The 27,170-nt window shown below is 39.4% G+C and overlaps 2 protein-coding genes across 3 annotated transcripts; one reads left to right on the top strand and one right to left on the bottom strand.

The window, feature by feature from the left end:
* The first annotated feature begins 390 nt into the window (after positions 1 to 390).
* On the top strand, positions 391 to 8,693 carry CUNH12orf60 (chromosome unknown C12orf60 homolog). Its single transcript, XM_036296658.1, has 2 exons — positions 391 to 889; positions 7,001 to 8,693. Exon 2 carries the CDS (start codon positions 7,025 to 7,027, stop codon positions 7,751 to 7,753), a length of 729 nt encoding a protein of 242 aa, XP_036152551.1. The 5' UTR covers positions 391 to 889; positions 7,001 to 7,024; the 3' UTR covers positions 7,754 to 8,693.
* Positions 8,694 to 8,948: 255 nt separating this feature from the next.
* ART4 (ADP-ribosyltransferase 4 (inactive) (Dombrock blood group)) lies at positions 8,949 to 21,021 on the bottom strand. Of its 2 annotated transcripts, XR_004966233.1 has the most exons (4): positions 20,604 to 21,021; positions 18,069 to 18,774; positions 10,250 to 10,398; positions 8,949 to 9,556 (listed from the first exon to the last, which is right to left on the bottom strand). XR_004966233.1 is itself a non-coding variant. In XM_036300588.1 (3 exons), exons 1-3 carry the CDS (start codon positions 20,766 to 20,768, stop codon positions 10,307 to 10,309), a joined length of 963 nt encoding a protein of 320 aa, XP_036156481.1. In that variant the 5' UTR covers positions 20,769 to 21,021; the 3' UTR covers positions 10,185 to 10,306. The 2 variants fall into 2 exon arrangements, 1 of the variants encoding a protein (XP_036156481.1); XM_036300588.1 differs by lacking the exon at positions 8,949 to 9,556 and having other exon boundaries at positions 10,185 to 10,398.
* Between the last annotated feature and the right edge of the window lie 6,149 nt (positions 21,022 to 27,170).

Below are 27,170 nucleotides of genomic sequence, written 5' to 3'. Positions count from 1 at the left end.
AGTAGATTCATTTTATTCTTTAGGCAATATTGAACCATTAAAGGTTTTTAATTGTGAGATAATGTACTGGGCTGCATATCTGGCACTTTGGCCAGACGGGTCATGCTGTGCTGTCTGTTCCTAAAACACATAGATAGGAAGGTGCTGACATCAGGCCAGGCCTTGAGATATGGTCTCATGGCCCCTTCCCAGCACGTAGGCCTTCTTTCTCAGAAGGCCCGGAAGTCTCATTCCAAATTTGGGAGACAAAAGACTGGAAAAAGTATAAATAAAGAGAGTTTCCTCCATACTGGGGGCCCAGAATTTGAAAGACACATTTTTCTCTGGGCCTCCACAGAATTTAATAATAAAATGTAACTCCTATAGTCTGGACTGCAGTTCAGCCTCTGCTTCGGCAGAGTGCTGGGACTGTGGTCAGCTGGCCAGCTTAATAAAGGCTCTTAAATTTAAATTCTGAGTCGGTGGTCTTATCTCGCTGAGCCAACCCATAACAATAACATTAGGTAGTTTAGATTTCAGAAAAGTCACTTTATATAAACTGAATTAGTTGGTATGAGCAGTAAACGTTGGTCAGCAACTCCAATGCATACAGTGGCTGGACAAGATATGTAAGTACTTGAAACACTTAGTGTAAGACAAAAGGGTGTAGAGGGTGAATGTCTAGTCTAAAGAGGACAACTACCACTCTGGGTAATTTTTCCAACTCAGATCCTGGGCTTAATGCTGTCAGTTCATCTCATTTTTAAAATAATCAGTAGAAATAAAAATTTCTGTCTTTCAGTTTTTAAATGTGGCAACTGATATGAAGTTTGAAGATGCATTGTGGTGGCCTAATAAAACACTGGTTGGATTTTGCCTATGAACTGCATTTGTAGCACCTGGACTAAAGGTATTGAGACCAACTGTGACACTTTTAAGTTATCTCTCGAGATGAGAGGTACCTGGAGGAGTAGTTATGGGACTGTCAGGGAGGTGATAGGTAGAATAAGTTCAGTGAGAATGAAAAAATCTTAGGGACAGATCTGATATGGAAAATAAAGTAAAAATAGAGCATAGATTAAGAGGGGGAAAGTGTTTGTTTTTTGAGGAGACAAGTGCAGTTTTTAGATACATGGTATGGAGTATACTGGCATAGTCACCTATAGAGATGACCACTAGGTAGCTGAAAATGAAGACCTGGAGATCAGGAGAACTGCTGAGGCTACACTATGAGATTTAGGAGTCACCTGTATACAGATGCCTTTGTAAGCTATGGGGACAGTTGAGATCTCCAAGAGAGAAAGTGTAGAATATTATGAGGGTCAAAGACACAGCCTTGCTGAGCTTAGGGGACTGGAGAGCTATTGGTGGTGTAAGGAGGAAGACAAGCCTATGGGGGGAAAAAATAAAGGCTTAGGACATAGAATGACCAGAGTTATACATCATGGAGGCCCCAGGAAGAAAAAACTTTGATGTAGGAAGAGGTAATTAGCAATTTTAAATAATGCCAAAAACTCAAAATGGCAAGGGTCTGGAAATAGGCTAACAGATGTGATAGTTAGAAGTAATTGGTGCCTTATAGGAAAACAATGGGGGACAGAATAAATTACAATGTCTCTTGTGAGAAATTTGAGAAATGAAGGAGTGAGATGGCATCATTGCTTGAAGTCAGGGTCAATTTTTTTTTTTTTTTAATTGAGGAGGAAACTGAATATGTATGTAAAGGAGAAGGAAAAATAAAGAGTGAGAAGGTGGAAGATTCCAGTTGGCTGCCATAACAAAATACCATGGGTTGGGTGGCTTATAAAACAGAAATTTATTTTCTCACAGTTCTGAAGGCTGGGAAACCTAACGTTAAGTGTCAGCCCAGGCAGTTTTTGGTGGGGGCTCTCTTCCTGATTTGCAGGTAGTCACCTCATTGCACTCTGACATGACTGAGAGAGTGAGTGAGCTCTCTGGTGTTTCCTTTTATAAGAACACCAATCCTATCATATCAGAACTGTGCCCTTATGACCTCATTTAATCTTACTGCTTTATATGCCCTATCTCCAGATATAGTCATACTGAGGGATAAGGCTTTAGCATAAGAATTTTTTGGGTACTATTTAGTCCACAGCATAAAAGAAAGAGAAGATGATTGATATAACAAAATTCTAGAGGAGATACAAATAAATAAATAAATAAATAAATAAATAAATAAATAATAGGATGATGAACAATGGTTAGCAACATTAACCCCTTTCCCCCCCAAGAATAGTCAGTCCATTCCCTTTCTATGTCCCTGATTCTATTATAATCACCAGTTCATGCTGTTCATCAGATTATTTATTCACTTAATTCTTAGATTCACTTGTTGATAGATGCATATTTGTTGTTCATAATTTGTATCTTTACCTTTTTCTTCCTCTTCCTCTTCTTAAAGGATACCTTTCAGCATTTCATAAAATCCTGGTTTGGTGGTGATGAACTCCTTTAGCTTTTCCTTATCTGTGAAGCTCTTTATCTGACCTTCAATTCTGAATGATAGCTTTGCTGGATAAAGTAATCTTGGTTGTAGGTTCTTGGTATTCATCACTTTGAATATTTCTTGCCACTCCCTTCTGGCCTGCAAAGTTTCTGTTGAGAAATCAGCTGACAGTCGTATGGGTATTCCCTTGTAGATAACTGAGTTTCTTTCTCTTGCTGCTTTTAAGATTCTCTCTTTGTCTTTTGCTCTTGGCATTTTAATTATGATGTGTCTTGGTGTGGTCCTCTTTGGATTCCTTTTGTTTGGGGTTCTCTGCACTTCCTGGAGTTGTAAGTCCATTTCTTTCACCAGGTGGGGGAAGTTTTCTGTCATTATTTCTTCAAATAGGTTTTCAATATCTTGCTCTCTCTCATCTTCTGGCATCCCTATAATTCTGATGTTGGTATGCTTGAAGCTGTCCCAGAGGCTCCTTACACTATCCTCACATTTTTGGATTCTTTTTTCATTTTGCTTTTCCGGTTCGGTGTTTTTTGCTTCCTCGCATTTCAAATCATTGACTTGATTCTTGCGCTCCTCTGGTCTGCTGTCGGGAGTCTGTATAATATTCGTTATTTCAGTCCGTGTATGCTTAATTTCTAGTTGGTTCCCCAATATAACATCGAGGGTCTCATTAGTTTTCTTGTAGATCTCATTAAGTTTATCGGCGGCTTCTAAACAGTTCTTGAGAGACCTTAAAAGTGTGGTTCTGAACTCTATATCTTCCATTGACAATTTTGTCCTGTTTCTTTGTCTCCGCATTTTGTTATGCTTCCTTGGTGCACCCCCTAGTGGTCTTTGTGGGCAGTCTTATAGTTAAACCTTGATTGTTGTAGCTAATACCAGGGAGGGTTTGACCTCCAGGCCAAGTGGCTATGAGAATCAGCTGTGTCTGCAGTGAGAGAACTTCTGTCCTCTAGGGAGGTGCTAATCTAGCCTTTGCCTGAGGCTATCCGGCAAATGCCTGTGTGCAGGGCTTGGGCGGGGCGGGTCGCACAGGATCAATAGGGTGGGCTGGAGAGAGCAGTTATGGCGGCTCTCAGACCTGTCCCCAGGGGCTCTGCCTCTCTGAGTCCCAGCACCCGCTGCAAAGCTCAGAGAGAAAGCTGCACTCGCTCTGACCGAAGCCAGACAGTCCCGCTTCTCCCGTTTGAGTCTGGGTCCCTAAAGACTCGCCCGGATCTGGAGCTCAGAGTCTGCGACTCCCTCCGGATTGAAAACGCCAACCGCGCCCTCCGCCGCCAGCCCGCTCAGCGCACTCCGCACCTCAGAATTTGACTTCAGCACTGCGCCTCCTCTGAGTGTCCGTATGCGTTTCTCTTTCCTCCTAGTTGTAGGACTTCCACTCAGCCAGCGTTGCTGTGGTTCTGGGTGATGTCCGTTCCGTTTTTTAGTTTCCCTTTTGAAGTAGTTGTTCAAGGCAGCAAACTCCGGTGTTAACCTATGCCGCCATCTTGGTTCTCCTCCAGATAATCCTCAACATTTTTATTTTTATTTTTTATTTATTTTTTTTAAAAAATATATTTTATTGATTTTTTACAGAGAGGAAGGGAGAGAGATAGAGAGTTAGAAATCTCACCACTCCTGTTCAACATAGTACTGGAAGTGTTAGCCATTGCAATTCGGCAAGAAGAAGAAATAAAAGGCATCCAAATTGGAAAAGAGGAAGTAAAACTGTCCTTATTTGCAGACGACATGATATTATACATACAAAACCCTAGAGACTCCATCAAAAAGCTACTGGACTTAATACATGAATTTGGCAATGTAGCAGGATACAAAATTAACCCCAAGAAATCCGAGGCATTTCTATACACCAATAGTGAACTTTCAGAAAGAGAGATTATAAAAACAATCCCGTTTACCATCGCACCAAAAAAATTAAGCTACCTAGGAATAAACTTAACTAAAGAGGTAAAAGACCTCTACTCAGAAAACTACAGGACGTTGAAAAAAGATATAGAGGAAGACATAAACAGATGGAAGAACATACCGTGTTCATGGATTGGTAGAATCAACATCATTAAAATGTCCATACTACCCAAAGCAATCTATAAATTCAACGCACTTCCCATTAAAATACCAACGGCATACTTCAGAGATCTAGAACGAACTCTCCAAAAATTCATCTGGAATAAAAAAAGACCTCGAATAGCTGCAGCAATCCTGAAAAAGACCAAAGTAGGTGGGATCTCAATACCAGATATCAAGATGTATTACAAAGCCACTGTTCTCAAAACTGCCTGGTACTGGCACAAGAATAGGCATATAGATCAATGGAATAGAATAGAGAGCCCAGAAATCGGCCAGAACCAATATGCTCAATTAATATTTGACAAAGGAGGCAAGAACATACAATGGAGCCAAGATAGTCTCTTCAATAAATGGTGCTGGGAAAATTGGACAGATATATGCAAGAAAATGAAACTAGACCACCAACTTACACCATACACAAAAATAAACTCAAAATGGATAAAGGACTTAAATGTACGACAGGAAACTATAAAAATTCTAGAAGAATCCAAAGGCAACAAAATCTCAGACATATGCCGAAGCAATTTCTTCACTGATACAGCTCCTAGGGCACTTGAAACTAAAGAGAAAATGAACAAATGGGACTACATCAAAATAAAAAGCTTCTGCACAGCAAAAGAAACCATGAACAAAACAACGAGAAAACCCACTGTGTGGGAAAACATATTTGCCAATGTCATATCCGATAAGGGCCTAATCTCCAAAATTTATAGGGAACTCATACAACTTAACAAAAGGAAGATAAACAATCCAATCAAAAAATGGGCAAAGGACCTAAATAGACACCTTTCAAAAGAGGACATTCAGAAAGCCAAGAGACATATGAAAACATGCTCAAAGTCACTAATCATCCGAGAGATGCAAATCAAAACAACAATGAGGTACCATCTCACACCTGTCAGACTGGCTATCATCAACAAATCAACAAACGACAAGTGCTGGAGAGGATGTGGAGAAAAAGGAACACTTGTGCACTGCTGGTGGGAATGCAGACTGGTGCAGCCACTATGGAAGACAGTATGGAGTTTCCTTAAAAAACTGAAAATGGAACTCCCATTTGACCCTGTGATCCCACTTCTAGGAATATATCCCAAGAAACCAGAAACACCAATCAGAAAGGATATATGCACCCCTATGTTCATAGCAGCACAATTCACCATAGCTAAGATCTGGAAACAGCCTAAGTGCCCATCAGTAGATGAATGGATTAGAAAACTGTGGTACATCTACACGATGGAATACTATGCTGCTCTAAAAAGGAAGGAACTCTTACCATTTGCAACGTCATGGATGGAACTGGAGAGCATTATGCTAAGTGAAATAAGCCAGTCAATGAAGGAAAAATACCACATGATCTCACTCATTCATGGATAATAGAGACCATTATAAACTTTTGAACAATAATAGATACAGAGGCAGAGCTGCCTCAAACAGATTGTCAAACTGCAGCAGGAAGGCCGGGGAGGGTTGCGGGGCTGGAGGTAGGGGGGTAAGAGATCAACTAAAGGACTTTTATGCATGCATAGAAGCATAACCAGTGGACATAAGACATTGGGGGATAGGGGAGGCTAGGGGACTGTCTAGGGCGGGGGGATAAAATGGACACATATGTAATACCCTTTGTAATACTTTAAGCAATAAAAAAAAAAAAAAAAAAAAAAAAATATATATATATATATATATATATATTTTATTGATTTTTTACAGAGAGGAAGGGAGAGAGATAGAGAGTTAGAAACATCGATGAGAGAGAAACACCGATCAGCTGCCTCCTGCACATCTCCCACTGGGGATATGCCCGCAACCCAGGTACATGCCCTTGACCGGAATCGAACCTGGGACCCTTCAGTCCGCAGGCCGATGCTCTATCCACTGAGCCAAACCGGTTTCGGCTTTTTTTTTTTTTTTTTTTTTTTTTTTTGTACTGAAACATTTTTAAACAGGACAGACATTTTGGGATTTTTGCATTAAATGGCCTCACTCTTCTTTGAAATGCTGCGTTCTCTACCTCTGTGGTCTGCTATTATCCGTCTTTCAGAGTTATCTCATTGTTACTTTATATAGTTTGAGATTTTTAGTTGTAATCAGTAGGAAAGGTTGTTATGGAAGGCACTTTCTCTATCTTAACTAGAACCATAGCCTCTCTGTATAATTTGTAATACTTTATTCAATCTTTTCCACTAGATTGAATGCTTATTGAGAATAATACCTGAGAATAGTGTCACTATATAGCAACACATCCAGTTCAGGATTCAGCACACAATATTTGATATGTGGTTTAAATCCAATAGAACACTTTTACTCGGGTTTAATAGTTTTGGTATTATTTTTATTAAAGCAGAGGATCATTTCTGTTTTAAAGCTTGTGTAGCTTTCCAACCCTTGATGGGAGTCATCATCATATTTAGGTAATACTTTGTGTCTTTTTTTATGGCTAACAAATATTCTTTTAGTTTTAATTTGGATTCCTGCTTTGTTTTGCAGTGCTGAAACATTTTTGTTGGAGAAATGTCTTCAAAGATAGAAAAGGATAAAGAGAGGCTGGTTCAAGCTGCCAAAACATTCTTTCTTTCCATTCAAGATTTTGCTTCCTTCACGAACACACTCACTGAATTGTTTAATAGCTGTATGAATTCTAAGATCATCACAATGGCTGTGAAAGAAGATAGTTACGTTAAGGAAGTCTTTGAACAAATGGTCAGAATTTTTAGGGAGATGCAATCTGTAGTGAAGGCCAAGGAAGACAACGTGCAAAAGCAACCTGTATTTTCCAAGATTGCAGCAGTGATGGGCCCTGAGAAGAGTACGGATAAAGCAAAAGAGTTGCAGTCGTCATATAGACAAAAGGTAGCACAAGGCAATATACCATTCATTGTCTCTCTGATAAGTAGTGGTAACACCGTTTCGAATTTGGAATCTGCTCTTTCACTCTTGCTGATGCATCCCCTCATGAGTCTTCAATTAAGTGACTTCTATAGACAAGACACGAAAGGGCAATCAGATGCTACCACATCTGAGCAAAGCCCAAGGGCAGGTCCATCCACAACCACTACAGTAGACACTGTGAAAAAGTTGCAGAATGTACTAAGAATTGCGAATGCTAAGAATACCATTGAGTCAGCCGCAGAACAGTTGGAGCAAATTGTTAAAAATATGAGACCAACCTTAGAGATCCTCCAAAAGGCCATACAGACGATGGAAGTTAGTGCTTATGGGGTTAAGAAAGTCAATGACTAGTAGAAGTGCAACAGAAGTGCTAATTTCTGGCAGAAAATGAGTTCAAAATCCTGTGAGTTTTCATAGCACATTTTTAGATCTTTGATGCCAGACATGTGGTCTATTGGGACATTGGTGCAAAGAGTAGTCACTTGGCAAACAATTTACTTCAAGTTTGCTTTAGTCAAATAAAAATAATAAAAAAAGCCCACTTGAAATGGTATTACTAAAAACAATTTATTGTTAAAAAAAATCCATGTAATATTACAGTTGAGGATGTTTCTAAACATTTTACATCATCTTAAAGAATGATCTAAATAACCTTAAAATAATTTTCACTCTTAGTAATTCTATTCCTAGTTACTACAGTGCAAAGTCCAGGTAAATATAAACATTATCAATAGATAATCTGGCAGAAACGATGTTCAGAATTAGGAAGCATATAAAGTAACCCTCTGCATTTTTGTCACTCATATACCAATTTCTATATACCTCAGGGACTAATCAATATTTTTTATGAGAAGTAATAGAATTTTATTACATGAATAACATTAGAGTATATGATTTGTTTTCATTGGTCACCTACTGAGATCTTATGATTAGCCTATATTAGAGGCTGAAAATTGGAGGTGATCTAATCTTCCACAATGAAATTACCATGAGACTGAGATGTGCTTGTAGCGGGGAAGAAAAGTTAGATAAGTCCATTTATCTACCATAAAGTCTTCGGCTCTCATGCGTTATAAATGAATTTATGCTCTCAAGATTGCCCTATTTCACTTGACAACTAACAGGAACTTTGTTGAGAATAAGAAAAGCAATTATTAACTCTAGTTATTTGTTGGAATTTTCTTTTTGAGGGAAAATGCTTAAGTTATTTTCTTTACTTAAACATTTCCTCATTTAAAATGTAAACCTTATTTTCTCCTTTATAAAGAAAATGTCTCTGTACTCTGTTAAAAAAAAAAAAAAAAGCCTGGCTGGTGTGGCTCAGTGGTTGAGTATCAACCTATGAACCTGGAGGTCAGGGTTGGATTCCTGGTCAGGGCAAATGCCCAGGTTGCGAGCTTGATCCCCAGTGTGGGGCATCCAGGAGGCAGCCAATCAGTGATTCTCCCTCATCATTGTTGTTTCTATCTCTTTCTTCCTCTCCTCTCTGAAATCAATAAAAATATATTTTAAAAAAGAGGCTGAAACATGAGAAACTGAAAGGGAAAGAAATTACTTGCGAGCTTTTGATGAAGAGGGAAGAAGAAGGTATTCTATGTACTTTTTAGTCTTCTATGCAGTCACTCCACCAAGATAACCTCCTTACTTATGGCTGCTTGAAAGTTGCACTTTTGTTAGCCCAGCCAAGAAAGTTGCACTTTTGTCAGCTCCAAAGCCAAGGCTGTCATTGTAATTACCACTGTAATCTTAACTAAGGCATTCTTTCCTTGCTCCCTAACAATAAGACCATCACAATATCCAGTGGTGAGGGTAAAGGGGATTTTGACTCTTTCCAGGGTTTAGAGGGCTTGGAAAAAGCATGCATTTTAATACATGAATTCTGCATTTTGTCTCAGCTCCAAAGCTGAAACCTCGTTCATTTGCAATAGATATCCGTTAATTGGTGTCTTATATTGAGGAAAATCTTGAGCTGATTCATTTGCTATTCTCCCCTCAAAAATACATATATATAAATGGGAGTAGGGAGGTGCTGCTCTCACTTTGCTGCTTTTTTGGAACCTGTCTGTGTCCTGGGTTTCATTCCCTCCTCTTGGTTGTAGTTTGTGTCTCAGAATGTTTCAACAGCTGGGGGGATCCACGTGGAAATGAATGGGACTACGGAATAAAAATAAGGGAGTATCCTTATATTCATCATAACTCCTCCAATTGCTTGAAATAAAAAGTTTAATTCAAATTATTTAAGCAAAAATATAGTTTATTGATTTATATAATGAAAAGCCTACAGTATGCAATTTCAGGAACAGTTGGATCTCGGGTCTTGTTCACTCTCATCCGGACTCAGTTTTTTTCATTTCTTAGCTCTTCCTTTACTGTGTTAGCTCCATTCTCAGGGAGGTATTAATCTCCACTCAAAAAAAAAAAAAAAAAAAAAAGGCCCATCCAATTCCCAAAGCCAAAGAAGTGTCCCAAATTTATCTCATAAACTCTGATTGTGTCATTTTCTACTCCAGCACGATCTCTGTGTCCATGGAGAAGAAACATACTGAGTTACAGGCCCACTCAAAGGCAGTGGTCTGAGTCAGCTCTGCATTAGCTGATGGGGGTGGGGGACACAGAGTTATTCTGCAAGGATATACAGGGTACCTTGACAAGAAAAGCAAAATGACAAAGTTCCTTTATACTCCACTTTTTAAAAAATATATTTTATTGATTTTTACAGAGAGGAAGGGAGAGAAGTAGAGAGTTAGAAACATCAATGTGAGAGAAACATCGATCAGCTGCCTCCTGCACACTCCCTCCTAGGTATGTGCCTGCAACCAAGGTACATGCCCTTGACCGGAATCGAACCTGGGACCCTTGAGTCTGCAGGCTGACGCTCTATCCACTGAGCCAAGCTGGTTAGGGCTATACTCCACTTTTTAAAGAGATGGTGACAATGGTCAAAAAGGAGAGAGCAGCAATAACTACAGGAGCAGGGATGCACTTTTTGCTGGAAGCTGTAAAAACAAACAAAAGAGAGATATTTTAGGTAGCAGAGATTGAAAAAAATTACCTAATTTCTTCTTTGATTCAATTTTTTAACTTAGAAAATTTATAATAAAAGTATTCAAAGTTAGCTACTTTGAGAAATGTATTCTCAGATATTTATAATTAACAGAACTCAGCTTACATATTTCGCAGATGATGAAAGAGGCACCATTTATTAAGACATTTATTTCAAGTTACCAAGCTGGTTGGTGGTAGAGATCTCCTGGTTTTCTATCTTTATTATTATTATCAGCATCCCCATCACCCCCATCTTAATTATCATCTTCATCACCATTATGAAAGCTAACATTGATTAAGTAATTTATTCTGTGTTAGAATCTGTTTTAAGCACTTGCTATAAATAAACTCAATCCTCACAACAATTCTTTGAGGTAGTTATTTGCATATCCATATTTTGTTGAGTACAACTGTGACACAGAAATGTGAAGACCCCAAATGTGGTGGACTGCAGCTGGGAACACAAGCTAAGCTAGCCAGTTGCTAGACCGAACTGTGTTTTAATATGGAGAGGAGACTCTGGGCAGTGCCCTTAATTCTCAACCTGCTGAAGACAAGACTGAACTTTTTCCAAGGTGGGGTAGAGGGATATTGGAAACCCAGGGGTTTAATTTTGTGGAAATAAAGATCCATTCATCCTCCCATGCCAGTCTCAGGAAATACCTTTTCTTGTGACATCGCAAGAACTCTACTTCCACTGGTAACAGATGGGGACAAATGGGGAGCCCCACCAATAACCCTTTGTTTCTATTCTTACTGTAAATATTACTGAAGCACACACTTGCTCCATTGAACTACTATCCCACTTCCATATCCACAATACTTTCCTGGAGTTTTTCAGTTGTGTTTGTTGCTATCAACATTTCCTCTAGGCAAGCAATGCCTCCATTTTATAAATGAAGGGACAGGCTCAGACTTTGTCATTTACATATCTACTAACATATGCCCAGTTTTACTGGCTCAGAAGTCTATTTTATTTTTTTAAAAAAATATTTTTATTGATTTCAGAGAGGAAGAGAGAGGGAGAGAGATCCAAACAACAATGATGAGAATCATTGATTGGCTGCCTCTTGCATGCTCCCTACTGGGGACTGAGCCCACAACCTGGGCATGTACCCTTGGCCAAAATTGAACTTGAGACCCTTCAGTCCATAGGCCAACGCTCTATCCACTGAGCCAAACCATTTAGGGCCAGAAGTCTATTTTTTTCCACGCCATGTGCTCTCTTAGATTCATTCAATTACATGCTCATTCTTTCATCCAATTGTCTGAGATAGACATTCTACTTCAAGGTGAATGTGATGCCAAAATAGGTAAAACTAATTTGAGAAAATTAAAACCCAGAGTAAAAGAAAGCAGGAAACAGGAAGTTAATAAAATAAAATAAATAATAATAATGATAATGGTAATAGTAATGAAAACATTTTGAGTACTTAGATACTATTCTGAGTGTACTTACTCCTCAGAATCAAATAAGGTGGGTTTTATTTAAAAAATCATTTCTATTTTACCTGTAAGAAACAGGCACAGACTAAGCCATTTGCCCATGTTTTCACTGCTAGCAACTACAATTGACTATATTTTTTTCTAGAAACATGCTTAAGAATTTTGATTATGTTAAACATTTTAACAAATAAATCCCTCTCCTTTGTGAATTCAGTGATACAGAACAGAGTATGTATTTGTGTGCCTACAGATTTTTGGCACAGATTATTTTGCTGAAGAAGCAACATTTAAGGGCAAATAGTTAACATACACTAGCTTGCCAAATACTTTGAGTCTTTCCATGGGCCTGAAAACATCTGTTTCTATAGGAACCAGTATAGGCCATGTGAGGAGAGAAGAATTAGAAGGGAAAGCTATTAGTTTAGAATGTCTTAAACAATTTTTCTTTTGCAAATTCACTCCCTAATTATATTATGCTACTAATTTGACCCCTCAACTCTCTGAAAGCAACAGATTCATGGGAACTCTTTGAACTTGAGAACTGCAGTTGCAAGTTAACAGAACCAATTTTGAAATACATTGAAGGGCTGGAATACTGCTTAATCTATTGTCTCTTTATTGGGAGAATTACAGTGTCCTGGCTGGTTAGTTTTATTTATTTATTTATTTATTTTTTTAAATATATTTTTTATTGATTTTTTACAGAGAGGAAGGGAGAGAGATAGAGAGTTAGAAACATCGATGAGAGAGAAACATCGATCAGCTGCCTCCTGCACATCTCCTACTGGGGATATGCCCGCAACCCAGGTACATGCCCTTGACCGGAATCGAACCTGGGACCTTTCAGTCCGCAGGCCGATGCTCTATCCACTGAGCCAAACCGGTTTCGGCTAGCTGGCTGGTTAGTTTTAAATGTGTTTATGTTGGCTTTCAAATATCTTCCAAGTTAAGAGGGAACTGGAGAGGAAGCATAAGTAACTGGCTCATAGGGACTTTTTGGGACATTGAATAGCTTATGGCTCGCTAGTAAAAAAAAAAAAAAAGAAAGAAAAGGACAAGAAACAGTCTCCTGAGATGATTCCAGTTTCATGAGGAATTGGATGTAAGTACTCCAGAACACCATTGGTGAGTTCTCTAAGCTGAGGTGAATCACACAGTCCAGGTGACTGGGAAAACTTAAGTGGGCAATAGGAATTACCTAGAAAATCAGGAAGCAAAACATGTCACCCCAAAATAAGCCTCTTTGGCATAATGATTATTTTGAGCTGAAGGCAATCAAGGCCAGCAGATTCAGGAAAAGCTTTTTACCTCCCCCTTAACTGCCTAAAAGAATTTAGAGGGTCCTGCAGAGGAAGAGAGCTACTACCAGAGATAACCTTTTATATCAGATTTATCTGAATGGCAGGGAAAACACTGGCTTACCAAATATTTACTATTCTCATCTTCCTATGAATTGTCTTCCTCCTTTTTGAAGCTCAGACCCCCATTCTTTTCCTTAGCTCAAGAACATTATAAACTTCAATTGCCTAACTACCTTGGAGTCTTATATTTTTATGGAGCTCCTGTATGTATAAAATTATCATTTTTCTTGTTAATCTGTCTTTTCATTATGGTGGGAGGGGGTGGGTCTCAGCCAAGAACCTAGAAGGGTAGAGGGAAAATTATTTTTCTTCTCCTACAGCACATTGATCTCAGTCCATCCCAGTGAAAGACTCCCAGACCAGAAAACACATCACTTCCCTCCTCCCATTATTCATGTATGGATCAATCCAATACTTCTCTAGGATGTTGGGGTAAATAGAGTATTATTTATCAATTGACAGAAATGACTTTAAGAAAATTCTCAGATATAGCTTACTCATTGAGAAAAACACACTGCAATTAATAGCTGAAAGTATTCCGAGGCTAATCAAACCCTCCCCCACCCCCTTTTTTAGTAGAGCTAGGTGGATATTTGTTGTGTCCATTCCAAGTGTATACAGTTTTTTTGTCTTCAACTATAGCACAATGGCAGATGAGGCTTAGGTGAGGTGGAACCGAGGATGGAGCAGCCTTCTCTGTACACAAACGTACAAAGTAACATACCCGGTGTTTAAATAATGGTTGTAGCTGCTCACTGCAGAAAGCTATTCATTCACTCTGGAGAAAGAGAGGAAGACTTCCTAGTAGAGGACTATAGGGAACTTGAAGTAGGAATGGGGGTTTTCGGTGAGAGATATAAACAAGTGGAAGAATATACCATGTTCATGGATGGTGGAATTAGCATCATTAATATGTTCACACTACCCAAGGTAATCTATAGATTCAATGCAATCTCCATTAAAATACCAACAGCATATTTCACAGATCTAGAACAAATACTCCAAAAATTTATATGGAACAAAAAAAGACCTTGAATATTCATGACAATCTTGAGAAAGGGGAACAAAGTTGAAGAAATCACAATACCAGATATCAAGTTATACTACAAAGCCACTGTAATCAAAACTGCATGGTACTGGCACAAGAACAGACACATAAATCAATGGAACAGAACAGAGACCCTAGAAATTGACCCAAGCCATTATGCTCAATTAATATTTGACAAAGGAGGCAAGAACATACAATGGAGTCAAGACAGTCTCTTCAATAAATGGTGTTGGTATAACATGGACATGTACATGCAAAAAAAAAAATCAACAAAATGCAAAGAGAGCCCACTGTATGGGAGAACATATTTGCCAATGATACATCTGTTAAGGGTTTAATTTCCAAAATATATAAAGAATTCATGCAACTTAACAAAGGAAGAAACCAATTGTGCAGGGGCTTGGAACACTTGCCCCTTCTGAGGAAGGTCTCCTGTCCCCATGGCTGCTGCTTGCTTCCCATGCCCAGTCCAGATCAGGAACCAAATAACAAAAGAGATTTGGTCCAGCTGAAATCAGAATCCAGGTAAACGGAGGCTTGGCTAACAGACCCTATGTCTAAACCTAGCCTAACAACAGGAATGCTCAGAGCCTTCACAAGGATGTAAAGTGGTCCTTTTCATTAACATTTACAGTGTAAATTAAGATTATTGTTAAAATATTAAATTTGACAGCAAAATAGTTTTCAAATTATTTAAGTCAAGTTTTCCATAAATTAAATTTGGCTAATTTGAAATAATTGTTCAAAAAGTATTAACCAAAATTTTTCATTTCATGGTAAAATTGCTTAACATGCTATGAACCTAAAGCAGTCATATTTTTGTGCAAAAAAGTTATCTAGACTGCATTATAAATTCTCCAAAAAGTCTCCTAATTAAATAAAAAAAGGGGGGGGGGTAGTGGAAAAATATGGTGGAAAAATGCCATGTAAGGAAATAGATCCTGTAACTAAATTACATTTAGATAAAATTTTTTTGTTTATAATGCTAATAGTGAGACACCCAGGAAAAACACACATGATGCCAGGGTAAGCCAGGGAAAGATCATTTTAAAGAAAAAAACCCCAAGTAAGGTTTCCTTTATTAACCTTTGGTCGAGAATATGTTTGTATACTTTCAGAGAACAGCTTCAAGACCATGTGGATTCCTGCAACAACAGATCCCAGAGAGAAATTGACCAAATTGCACCAGCCACAAAGACAGGAGAGACAGTTCAGAGATGGAGATGGTGAAGACGCCTTGCCATGCTAGCAGTCAGCAGCTGTGCGTCGCTGCAGGGTACCCAGGACCAAACCAGAGAGGACCGGACCTGCATTACCACCATTTGTCCACCATCCAGAACCAGCATATCATTGCTGGCATGTACACATGAACTGTTGGAAATTGAAATTTGGACTCAGAACTGTTGGACTTTGAAATTGGGACTTGTTCTTATATTTCTAGTCTACAGATACTTGATTTTTTAAAGAAAAAATAAGGGGGAGATGCAGGAAACCATTTATTGTCTTCACTAGCTGAGTATAGACAGAGACCCCCCAAAAGTTAGTAACCTTGAAGCCCTAGCAAAGGTCAGGGCTGTGTACCACCCAGTTAATCTAGATAATGGTAGCTGAAGAAACCTCCCTACCTTTAATCATGTAAATAGCTGAAGCAACCTCCCTACGACCTAGTCTGTGTGTCATTGAAACCTCCTTACCCTAGGGCTATGCCAGACAAGCCTCCTTACCCTAGGGCTACCCCAGACCAAATAAAAGGTTGGAGCGGCCTGAGCATCGGGGGAAGTCTCTCTCCTTGAGTTGGACTTGCCCACCTGGCTCCCCAAACATTTCCAAATTATCTCGTGTCTTTTTCTCTCATTTGTTGTGCGGTTCCTCTTTCAGGTACCGAACCCTACTCCACGCAGGACGTGGAAGGAAACTTACTCGACATGCAGCCACTGTGAAAAACAGTATTGAAGTTCCTCAAAAAATTAAAAATGGAACTGCCTTTTGACCCAGCAATCCTACTTCTGGGAATATATCCTAAGAATCCAGGAACACCCATCAGAAAGAATATATGCACCCTATGTTCATAGCAGTACAATATATAGTAGTTAAGATCTGGAAACAGTCTAAGTGCTCATCAGTAGATGAGTGGATAAAACAGTTGTGGTACATTTACATTATGGAATACTATGCAGCTGTAAAAAGAAGGAACTCTTACCCTTTGAGACAGCATGAAAGGACTTGGAGAATATTATGCTAAGCGAAATAAGCGAGAAAGACAAGTATCACAGGATGTCATTCATATGTAAAATATAATGAACGAAGTAAATTGATGAATGAAATAGATCCAGAGACATGGAAGCATGGAACAGACTGACAAATCTCTGAGGGAAGGCGGGGGTGCAGGGGTCGGGGGGTAGGGGGTGGGAGAGATTCACCAAAGAACTTACATGCATATATGCATAACCCATGGACACAGACAATAGTGTGGTGAAGGTCTGGGGATGGGGTGAGGGTGGGTTGAAGGCGGGTTCTTGGGGAGATAAGGGGGACATTTGTAATACTTTCAACAATAAAGCCATTTTTTAAAAAAGAGAGTAAACAACTGCACATATGGATAAGAACATTCCCCTTCCCCCTAAATCAAATAGGACACAGCGTTTGCTACAGAACTATTACTCTGTGAATTGACTATGGCTGGCAACACACAAAGATAAAATGAAATCAGCCATGTGTTTTTCTAAAAAAGAGCTTAATATTTTTTTTGGTATTGTGGTACCTCTAATTTCTCCTGCTTCACTTCATTTTCCCCAATATCATCAGAGCTCTTGCTAAAGTATTGATCTAAATGATGCTCCCTCCATTCTGTAAAAACTTCTAGTGACTTCTAATTACCTACGGACAGCATGTAGTTCAAAAGTCCTGGGCATGGAATACACGAGTTTTATAGTTGGTCCCCCTCAGAACTCTCCCGATCCACTCACTCTCCTACTCTTTCTATTCCCAATCCTTTTCTATGTCCTGCACATCCTACATTGCAGCCGTCCAGAATTTTGGAGATTCTCTGAAGTCACTAGGCTGTTTTAAATCTCTGTGATTTAGTATGTACTGTTTTGTGTTTGAAATGACTCTTCCTTCTCTCACTGAAAATCCCCATTCCCCGTGGTCCTCTACTATGAAGTCTTCCTCAACGTTCTCCAGAGAGAATGATAGCTTCCTACAGTGAGCAGCTACAGCCATTGCTTGAACATTGGGTATGTAACTTTGTACTTTTGTGTGTAGATATTTGTTCATATTTTCATTTCTCATTGAACTTAAAATCTTCCTAGCAGAGTAGTTCTGCTTTATTCCTTTTATATTGCCTGGGGCCCACTAGGCCAGTTCCTGGAACATAGCAGACAATAGATAAGAGTGGATGAATGAGTCATACCTCCTGCTTTACTTGTAGCACTCCTTATTTATGAAAAGATCATAACAAGAAAGTGAGTTTGAGGGAGAAGGAAAAGATGCTATATTTTATGAACTATCTTTTCCAGTAGAGGTTTACTCTCCCATCTAGAATGCCCCCCTATCTTAGTGCCATTGCAGAAATATATTTTCCTAGCGGTAGTTAAGGAGAAAGAAGAGGGGAGAAACCAATAAATCAGACATATCCCCCCCTGCCCCCCCTCTAATCTGTCAGTTCCGCCATTATAGAAGGCCGATTTCTCTGTTCTTGGCCTTTAAAAGAATCATAGCCTGTGATCCTGATAAGGGTGAATTCAATTTAGATCAATAATAATACCTTTTAGCAGCTGACAGTTATATGTGCTCAGATTTCCAGTTGACCTCAATTGCAACCAATTTCCTCTTGGGTGGTAGCTCATATTTACAACTTCAAACAACTCATAGGGAGGGACCAGAACCTCCTCCCTGAGAGAGAAGTCTTGTACAGGTGCACCCAGGCAGGTAAGTATGGTAAATAGAGTTTGGTTCCCAGACTCCTGTGCCTCTTTTCTTAGGAGGGAGGTGGGCAGGAATTGGCCAAATCGAAGGGTGGCACCTATGTAGGCTTTCAAGTAGAAATCGGCCTCATGATGCACCTGGTAGCACAGAGAGTCATTCTTCAAGGCAATCCCTTTCCTCAGCAGCTGGATTGCTGAGGTCAGGTAGTAATGTAGGTATTTGAAATGGAATGAATGTTTATACTGCCATGGAGACCTGGCAGCACTGGCCATGGCTCTAGTGAATTCAGAGCGAACATGGTTGTTCAATGTGTAAACCAAGATGGCCACAGCATGTGTGATCGTCATGTTCTTAGGGAGAGCTTTAGGTTGGTTCAGCCAGGTTAAATGGGCATTATTCCAGATCTTGTAATAATTTGTCTGGGCTTCTACTTCTTTTGCGACATAATCCCCTTGACTTAGCTCCTTCATGACCTGTTGGCTGCAGCCTTGGTATTGATCGTCAAAGGAATCTGGTGCCAAGTCAAAGTTGATTTTAATTGCAGCCTATAAGAAAAGAAAAATCTTGATTATAATTTTTCCAATCAGATGATGAATCTGATAGCAGATTTTCTATACTCTATAAGACCGTCTTCTCAAATTCAGTATTTGCTGAAGTTTCACTTATAATCATTACACTGCTCCAGTCCTTCCTGTGTCAGTGACCCTGTGTTAGAGATTGAATTTGTTTTGATACATATCACTGAGAGCTCAAAAATGCGCATCTCCCCACGGAGGAAGTGATCTTCTTTGTTTCACCAAAATCATGGTATTTTTTATTTTTGCACATTGGGTATGTTGAAGAAAACAATTAATAACCTTAAAGTTTAGTTTTACTTTCTATTTCATCTACTGACTCCCTTCACATTTCTTCGTGGGTGTTTTAAGAACTATCTCTTTTTATAAATACCTAAAAGCTATATTAAGCCTTTGAAGTGTATTTAATAAAAGACTTAAGTGATGAATAAAGTTGGGTCCTCCAGGGGATTCCCAGTAATAACAGCCCTCTCCCCTATTCAGGCTCTGAAAAAAATTGAGAAAAAAAGAGAGCAAATCTGAAAGGCTAAAATATCATTTTCATTTATGAATCATGTCATGTTGGGGCTCACATCTGTAGATCTGATGGCAAGTGGACTTGTTAGAAATAAACCCCAGTGTGAGGCAGACTTGCCCACTCAGCTGTAGGTAGTGCAGGATTGCAGCCTACCCGGGTATGATTCCTTTCACGGAGAAACACAGAGCTCTTGGCCTTTGCCATCAGGCTAGCTCCCCGGAGGAAGAAAAGCAGTCAAACTCAGCATACCCAATTTTCCTTTCTTATATTACCAATCAAGTAAATTTTCCCACCTCCAGTAGTGTAGTGAGTAAAGAGTGAACAGTGGTCGGGAGTGTGCCTAGGAAAGTTACTCCTATTGGAAATCAGGAGTGGGAAAAACACATTTTCTAATGGGGAACCAATTGAATATTACTTATTGATACATAGTGCATGTTAAACTAAGATTACAGTTTGAATACAACTTCACTAAGTGCCATTAGCCCATCACGTAGAGCCATATTTCAATGATCTAAATCCCAAGATCTTTCCTGCTTGACAAAGGAGTGATGCTTTTCTAATGAACTGTACTCATTAAGGAACATATTAAGAGATATAATTCCATCCAGTCAATATCAAAGATTTGTGGCTGAAACTAAAAATAACATACCATTTGGTATTTTTACTGTTATTTATGTTAAATCATCTAGTTGTTATAAATTAGAAAAAATTTTTAAGACGGCTTAAATAATTTCAACCAATAACTCTGTATAGCAACTTTACAAGTAAATCTAGAGAATCTATGTAAGCCAAAACAACAATAACAAATCAATAATATCACATTTTGCCAAATCCTTGTTATGGTAAACTCTAAAACTTTATTATATTACTAGATGTCAAATATGTAGTCTGTTATTTTTTAATATTAGGTTGTTTTTCCTTAGGTGGAACTTTAAATCATAATACTTCTTTTGAGTTGATCCATAGGATGCAGTCAAAAGCCACATAGACTTGGTTAATTTTGCATCATTTGTCCTACAGAAGCAGTTTTACTTAAGTTTTGTGGACAACCCAGAAAATAATGCCATACCTCTAGCATCCATGTCAGGTTTATAAACTAAAGAATTTCACAATTTCAAATAATTTGTTTTCCACACTCTTCGCCAGCAAAACTTACTGTGTCTGAATGAAACCAGATCCCACAGTGCCGAAAGGTCATTGAGAGGTCACCAGGAGACCGCTCTATTGGAGCATTAATCAGACAGAGACCACCTCCTCAACTGTGCCCGACCTGGGAACTCACCGTGGGTCTCTGCAGGCCAGCAATCAGCAGCAGGAGAGGAAGCTGTGCTCGGAGGAGCCAGATTCCTGTTGCAGGAACTGTACTTATTGGGAATAAAATCTTCCTGCATCTGTTGGGACAGCATTTGTTTGAGTTAAATGTACTTCTTCCATCTTGTAGCTTCATGCTGAAACGAGTTCTCCCGATTTTTCCTTTGGGCTTTTCTATGCGAGTCTCAGCAAGAACCTTCCTTGCTAATGTTTATGTCAAGACTTCTGTTGACCACTACCAACTAGCAGTTTTTATGAGGGAAGAGATCAGCTCCAACTTTGTGTTGCAAAACTGAAATATCTGACTAAACAAGGAGTTCTAAAGTAATTGGGAGTTTCCGATGGGAAAAAAAAAAACCCCACAACAGCAACCCCAAAACCAACCCTTGTCTGACCTGTATGCAGAGGAATTCGAAAGGAATGTTGAAGGTCAGGCTCTGCAGCTCAACCTCAACTTGCTAGTGAGGCAGAAGGCACACACAGTGTTTGGGGCCAAGTGTTATGATCCTGAGCCGCGGGCATTCACTGGGAGTGATATGATTGGCTCGTGCAGGTGGTTGGAAAGATGCCACCTCAAGATGGGCCCCATCTGGTGCTGCTGATAGGCCCTGCCCAGAGGGGCCTGTCAGAAAGCAGCGAACCTTTTAGGGTTACTGTCCCAAAGAGGGTTGTCTTTGCTGTTTTTCCACGGCGCCTCTCCAAATCAGAAATTATACTTGTTGGGGTCATAGGTCTTCAGACCCCCCATCCATACTACTTCAGTCTGTAGTGAATCCTGACGACTGTCAGAAGACAGCCTCTGAACAGCTGACACCAGTCAAAAGCAGGCTCCAGTGCTAAGTTAACCCAGCAGTGTAGTCCAATAAACAGTCTCTTTTACGCATTTCCCTTTCAGTTTGAAATTCTTCCTCTATTCCCAATCTTTGTTTTTCGTGCAAATCTTTTCCATTCACACTCCCTGATTCATTATTTTACTGCAAAGGGAAACTGAATCCTGTTCTTGGAAATTCTGGTATTTCTTAAAGTACCTTTAATTAATTTATTTATTGATTTTAGAGAGAGAGAGGGAGAGAGAGAGAAAAACATTGATTTGTTGTTCCACTTATTTATGCATTCATGGGTTGATTCTTGTATGCGCCCTGACCAGGATTGAACCTGCAACCTCGGCGTACTGGGACCCTCTAACCAACTGAACTACCCTGGCAGGGCTACCCTAAAATATTTTTTAATCTAAATGTTTTGATGATCACAGTAGTTCTGCCCCATTACACAAGTTCAGGCTATCTAGAAAACAGAATTAGTCATAACCCATAGCCTGGAGAAAGATATTATTTAGATTTGGTTTTATACACACACACACACACACACACACACACACACACACACACACACATTCTACGACTGATATAATATGGTATGCAATTTTGCATACTGTTTTTTCCCTTAGTATTTTAATGTATATACATATAATTTGATACTTACTGAAAACCTAATTTTTATGGTTGCACAATATTCCACCATAAGCGCTACCATGCAATCGAATATGGGGTGGGTCCATGGATGATGCTGTTTTAGAAGCAGATTGATTAGTGGGTAGAACATGGACTCTTGAGAAATATCTCAGTTCAATTCCTGGCTCTACTACTCCTTAATGTTTGACAGTGGGCAAGGCCCTTAACCTCTCTGTTCCTCAGGTTCCTCATATGCTAAGTGGAGATAATAATACTACCTACCTCATTAAATGCTTTGATGTATTTATAACCCTTAAAAAAAATCTGTTCAATAAAGACAAACAATTATTATTTTTTACCAAAGTTTATTTCAACTTAGTACTATGATAAGTAATGATTTGCGAACATGTTTTGGACACAAATCTTTTTGTGCTTCTTGCAATTTTAAGACATTCTAAAGATAGATCACTGACCAATGAAATGTATATTTTTTGGACTTAATGGAAAACACAAGAGTGTATGAAAATATCCCTTTAAGACTTTAAAAATTCTTAACATTTCTCCTTATCAACTGTCACTTTGAGATACTGAGGTATGAAGAGAATTAGAATTAGAGTAGAAAAACTTGGATTATGGGTCTAGTTCTATACTTTGCTGGCTGAGTTAAGTTAAAAAAATCAGTAAGCTGTGCTGAGCCTCAGTTTACTCAACTTTATAGAGTTGTTAAAAGTAAATAATAATTACCTATTATTAAGAGTGTATTGTGCTTCACAACTGTTTACTGTGTTATCTCAGCCCACAGGCAGCTGTGAAAAGGAAATGTTTTAACTTTCAATTCACTGGTGCATTTTTGAGGCCCTGCAAGGTTAAAGAACTTGTCACTGATAATGGGCCCTTGCCTCTCACCCCTGTGGCCCACTGTCTTCAAAAACTCTGAAGGATTTAAAGTGTCATTTTATTATTGTCTATAAAGATTTTGTTTCCTAACGTGACTGCCATTTCCAGGATGAAACCACTAGGGGGCAGCAGGAAACTTTGTGACCTTTTTATACCAGGGGAGAAAGGAAGAAAGGGAAAGGGGGTGGCGGTGGGGGGACATAGAAAGAAGAGACAGAGAGAGGGATGGAGGGAAGAGAGAGAACACAAACAATAAACTGGGGTAAGAAAAGGCCAGAGACCTAGTGTGTGAGTGTGCATACATTTTTAAATTAAAATGAAAGAAAAAAAAAGTTTTCTGACAATGTTTAGAACCATTAAAAAGCCATCTTTTGCCTTGAGGGCTATTTTATTAAAGTTCTCATGAGATCATTTAATATTACCTTGGGGGTTTATTATTTTCTTGATTATACCCAATTCTTTAAAATATAATCTATTTATGCTATCTGGATGGGTAAAATGGACAGACTCTGTTGACATTTTGCCTCCTTGACTTTCTAGCTTTTGTGAATTTGAACAAATCATGTTAGTTCTCTGTCTCATTTTCTTTTTTTAAATTAAATCTTTATTGTTCAGATTATTACATTTGTTCCTCTTCCCCCCGCCCCATAACTCCCCTCCTCCCAGTTCCCACCCCACCCTCCTCCCTCACTCCCCACCCACTGTCCTCATCCATAGGTGCACGATTTTTGTCCAGTCTCTTCCCAAATCCCCCACACCTCTTTCCCCCCATGAATAGTCAGTCCATTCCCTTTCTATGTCCCTGATTCTATTATAATCACCAGTTCATGCTGTTCATCAGATTATTTATTCACTTGATTCTTAGATTCACTTGTTGATAGATGCATATTTGTTGTTCATAATTTGTATCTTTACCTTTTTCTTCTTCTTCCTCTTCTTAAAGGATACCTTTCAGCATTTCATATAATACTGGTTTGGTGGTGATGAACTCCTTTAGCTTTTCCTTATCTGTGAAGCTCTTTATCTGACCTTCAATTCTGAATGATAGCTTTGCTGGATAAAGTAATCTTGGTTGTAGGTTCTTGGTATTCATCACTTTGAATATTTCTTGCCACTCCCTTCTGGCCTGCAAAGTTTCTGTTGAGAAATCAGCTGACAGTCGTATGGGTATTCCCTTGAAGGTAACTGATTGTTTTTCTCTTGCTGCTTTTAAGATTCTCTCTTTGTCTTTTGCTCTTGGCATTTTAATTATGATGTGTCTTGGTGTGGTCCTCTTTGGATTCCTTTTGTTTGGGGTTCTCTGCGCTTCCTGGACTTGTAAGTCTATTTCTTTGACGAGGTAGGGGACGTTTTCTGTCATTATTTCTTCAAATAGGTTTTCAATATCTTGCTCTCTCTCTTCTTCTGGCACCCCTATAATTCGGATGTTGGTACGCTTGAAGCTGTCCCAGAGGCTCCTTACACTATCTTCGTATTTTCGGATTCTTTTTTTCATTTTGCTTTTCCGGTTGGGTGTTTTTGCTTCTTTGCATTTCAAATCTTTAACTTGATTCTTGCGCTCCTCTGGTCTGCTGTTGGGAGTCTGTATAATATTCTTTATTTCAGTCCGTGTATGCTTAATTTCTAGTTGGTTCTTTATCACAACATCGAGTGTCTCATTAGATTTCTTGAGGATCTCACTATATTTATCGGCGGTCTCACCAGTCTTTTCGAGGGCCTTACTAAGTTTATTGGCGGCTTCTAGACAGTTCTTGAGAGACCTTAAAAGTGTGGTTTTGAACTCTATATCCTCCATTTCTGTCATTTGTGTCCTGTTTCTTTGTCTCTGCATTTTTTATGCTTTCTTGGTGCACCCCCTTGTGGTCTTTGTGCGCAGTCTTGTAGTTAAGCCTTGATTGTTGTAGGTAATACTGGGGGGATTTGACCTTCAGGCCAACTGGCTGTGAGAATCAGCTGTGTCTGCAGTGGGAGAACTTCTGTCCTCTAGGGAGGTGCTAATCTAGCCTTTGCCTGAGGCTATCCCGCAAATGCCTCTGTGCAAGGCTTGGGCAGGGCAGGTCCCAGGGGATCAACCGAGTGGATGGAGCGAGCAGTTATGGCTGCTCTCAGTCCCATCCCCAGAGGCTCTGCCTCTCAGTGTCCCAACAACTGCTGCAAACCTCGGAGAGAAAGCTGCCCTCGAGTTCCGACCGATGCCAGACAGTCCCACTTCTCCCGTTTGAGTCTGGGCCCCCAGAGACTTGCCCAGAACTGGAGCTCAGAGCCTGAGACTCCCTCCCGATTGAAAACAACAACCGTGCCCTCAACCGCCAGCCCGTTCTGCATGCACCTCCACACCTTTGTATTTTACTTCCACACTGCGCCTCTTCTGAGTCTTGGTATGCTTTACTCTTTCCTTCTATTTGTAGAATTTACCCTCAGCCAGCCTTCCTGTGGTTCTGGGTGATGTCCATTCCGTCTTTTAGTTGTATTTTTGAAGTGGTTGTGCGAGGCAGCAATCTCCAGTGTTTACCTATGCCGCCATCTTGGTTTCTCCTCATTTTCTTTGTATGTAAAAGTGAGGATGATAACACCAATATTACAGGCTGTGTTGACAATGTAATTGAAATACTCTATAAAATATCTATAGGTCTCTGAACTACACTGTCTCAGAAGCAGATGGCTTAGAGAATAGAATGTGGGCTCTTGAGAAAGACACCTTGGTCCAATTTCTAGTTTTCTTTTGTTTTAAAACTTATCTTTATAGTTGAAAGTATTAGAAGTATCCCCCCTTTTCCCCATTGAGCCCCTCCCCCACTCCCTCACCCCCAGGCCTTCACCGCACTATTGTCTGTGTCCATGGGTTATGCATATATGCACATAAATTCTTTGGTTAATCTCTTCCTGCCCCTTCTCCCTATTTCCTCTGAGATTCATCAGTCTGTTCCATGCTTCTATGACTCTGAAGCTACTTTGTTCATCAGTTTATTTTGTCATTAGATACCACATATGAGTGAGATCATGTCATACTTGTCTTTCTCTGACTGGCATATTTCACTTGGCATAATACCCTCCAGGTCCGTCCATGCTGTCTCAAGGGTAATGTTAGGGTCGCTGAAGGAACCCACAAGGTTAAAAGGGGTGAAGAATTATGAATTTATTAGGCCTAGCTGGTGATCAAGGCCCATCAGGGCCTTCTGTCTGCTGGCCGGGGCCTTCCTTTGTTCTGCACCCCCATCTGGTGGTCAGCGAACATCATAGCGAGCGATCAATCTCCCCAGGAGACGCTTTGTATATTAGCCATATATATATACACATATATATAAAACTTTTTACTAGGGTAAAATTTTAAACTTACAAAAACATTGCAAGCTTCGGTACAAGGAACATATATATATCCAAGGAACTTCACATAGCACTATCCACATTCATTGATTGTTTATACTTTCCCCACACTCTTTTTTTCTAAGCCACTTGACAATTAGTTGCAGACACCAAGCCCCTTGATAAAAAATAGAGGCATTTTAAGAGCTTATTTGAACAAAAATCAATTCAAATTGAGCAGTGAATTGATATTCATCAAATTCATGCAGATAATGAAGAAGCAGCAATATGATTGCTTTGTGGTAGCCTCACATAATTGATATGATTGCTTCATGATATTAAGAAAATCTCCAAAAATTTTCCAATATATTTATTGAAAAAATATATGTATGAACTGCATATAAGTGGACCCATGCAGTTCAAATTCGTGTTGTTTAAGGGTCAACTGTATTTGATGGACTGTAGATTAAATATTTGCTTTATTTAAGAAAAAGCTAAGCCCGGCTGGCATGGCTGAATGGTTGAGCATCAACCTATGTACTAAGACATCGCATTTCCATTCCTGGTCAGGGCACATGCTCAGATTGTGGGCTTGATCCCCAGTGGGGGGGGGCATGCAGAAGGCAGCAGAGCAATGATTCTCTCTCATCATTGATGTTTCTATCTCTCACTCCCCCTCTGCCTTCCTCCCTGAAATCAATTATATATATATGTATATATATGGCTTAGTTGGTTTATTGTGATTGGTTGGCCTGATTGGTTGGCCTTAGGTTTTGATTTCTTAAGGCCTTTACAGGTTTAAATTCGCTTTGCTTTTGTAGGCTAATAGGCAGTAGAATCATTTCAGTCCAAATGGCCTTCCATTTAATTAATTTAACACTGGTAGA

The sequence above is a fragment of the Myotis myotis genome, unplaced genomic scaffold (assembly GCF_014108235.1).
Source record: "Myotis myotis isolate mMyoMyo1 unplaced genomic scaffold, mMyoMyo1.p scaffold_m19_p_3, whole genome shotgun sequence".
Taxonomy (NCBI): domain Eukaryota; kingdom Metazoa; phylum Chordata; class Mammalia; order Chiroptera; family Vespertilionidae; genus Myotis; species Myotis myotis.
Note: the sequence above shows the minus strand (reverse complement) of the source record. Positions and strands in the feature narration are given on the sequence as shown.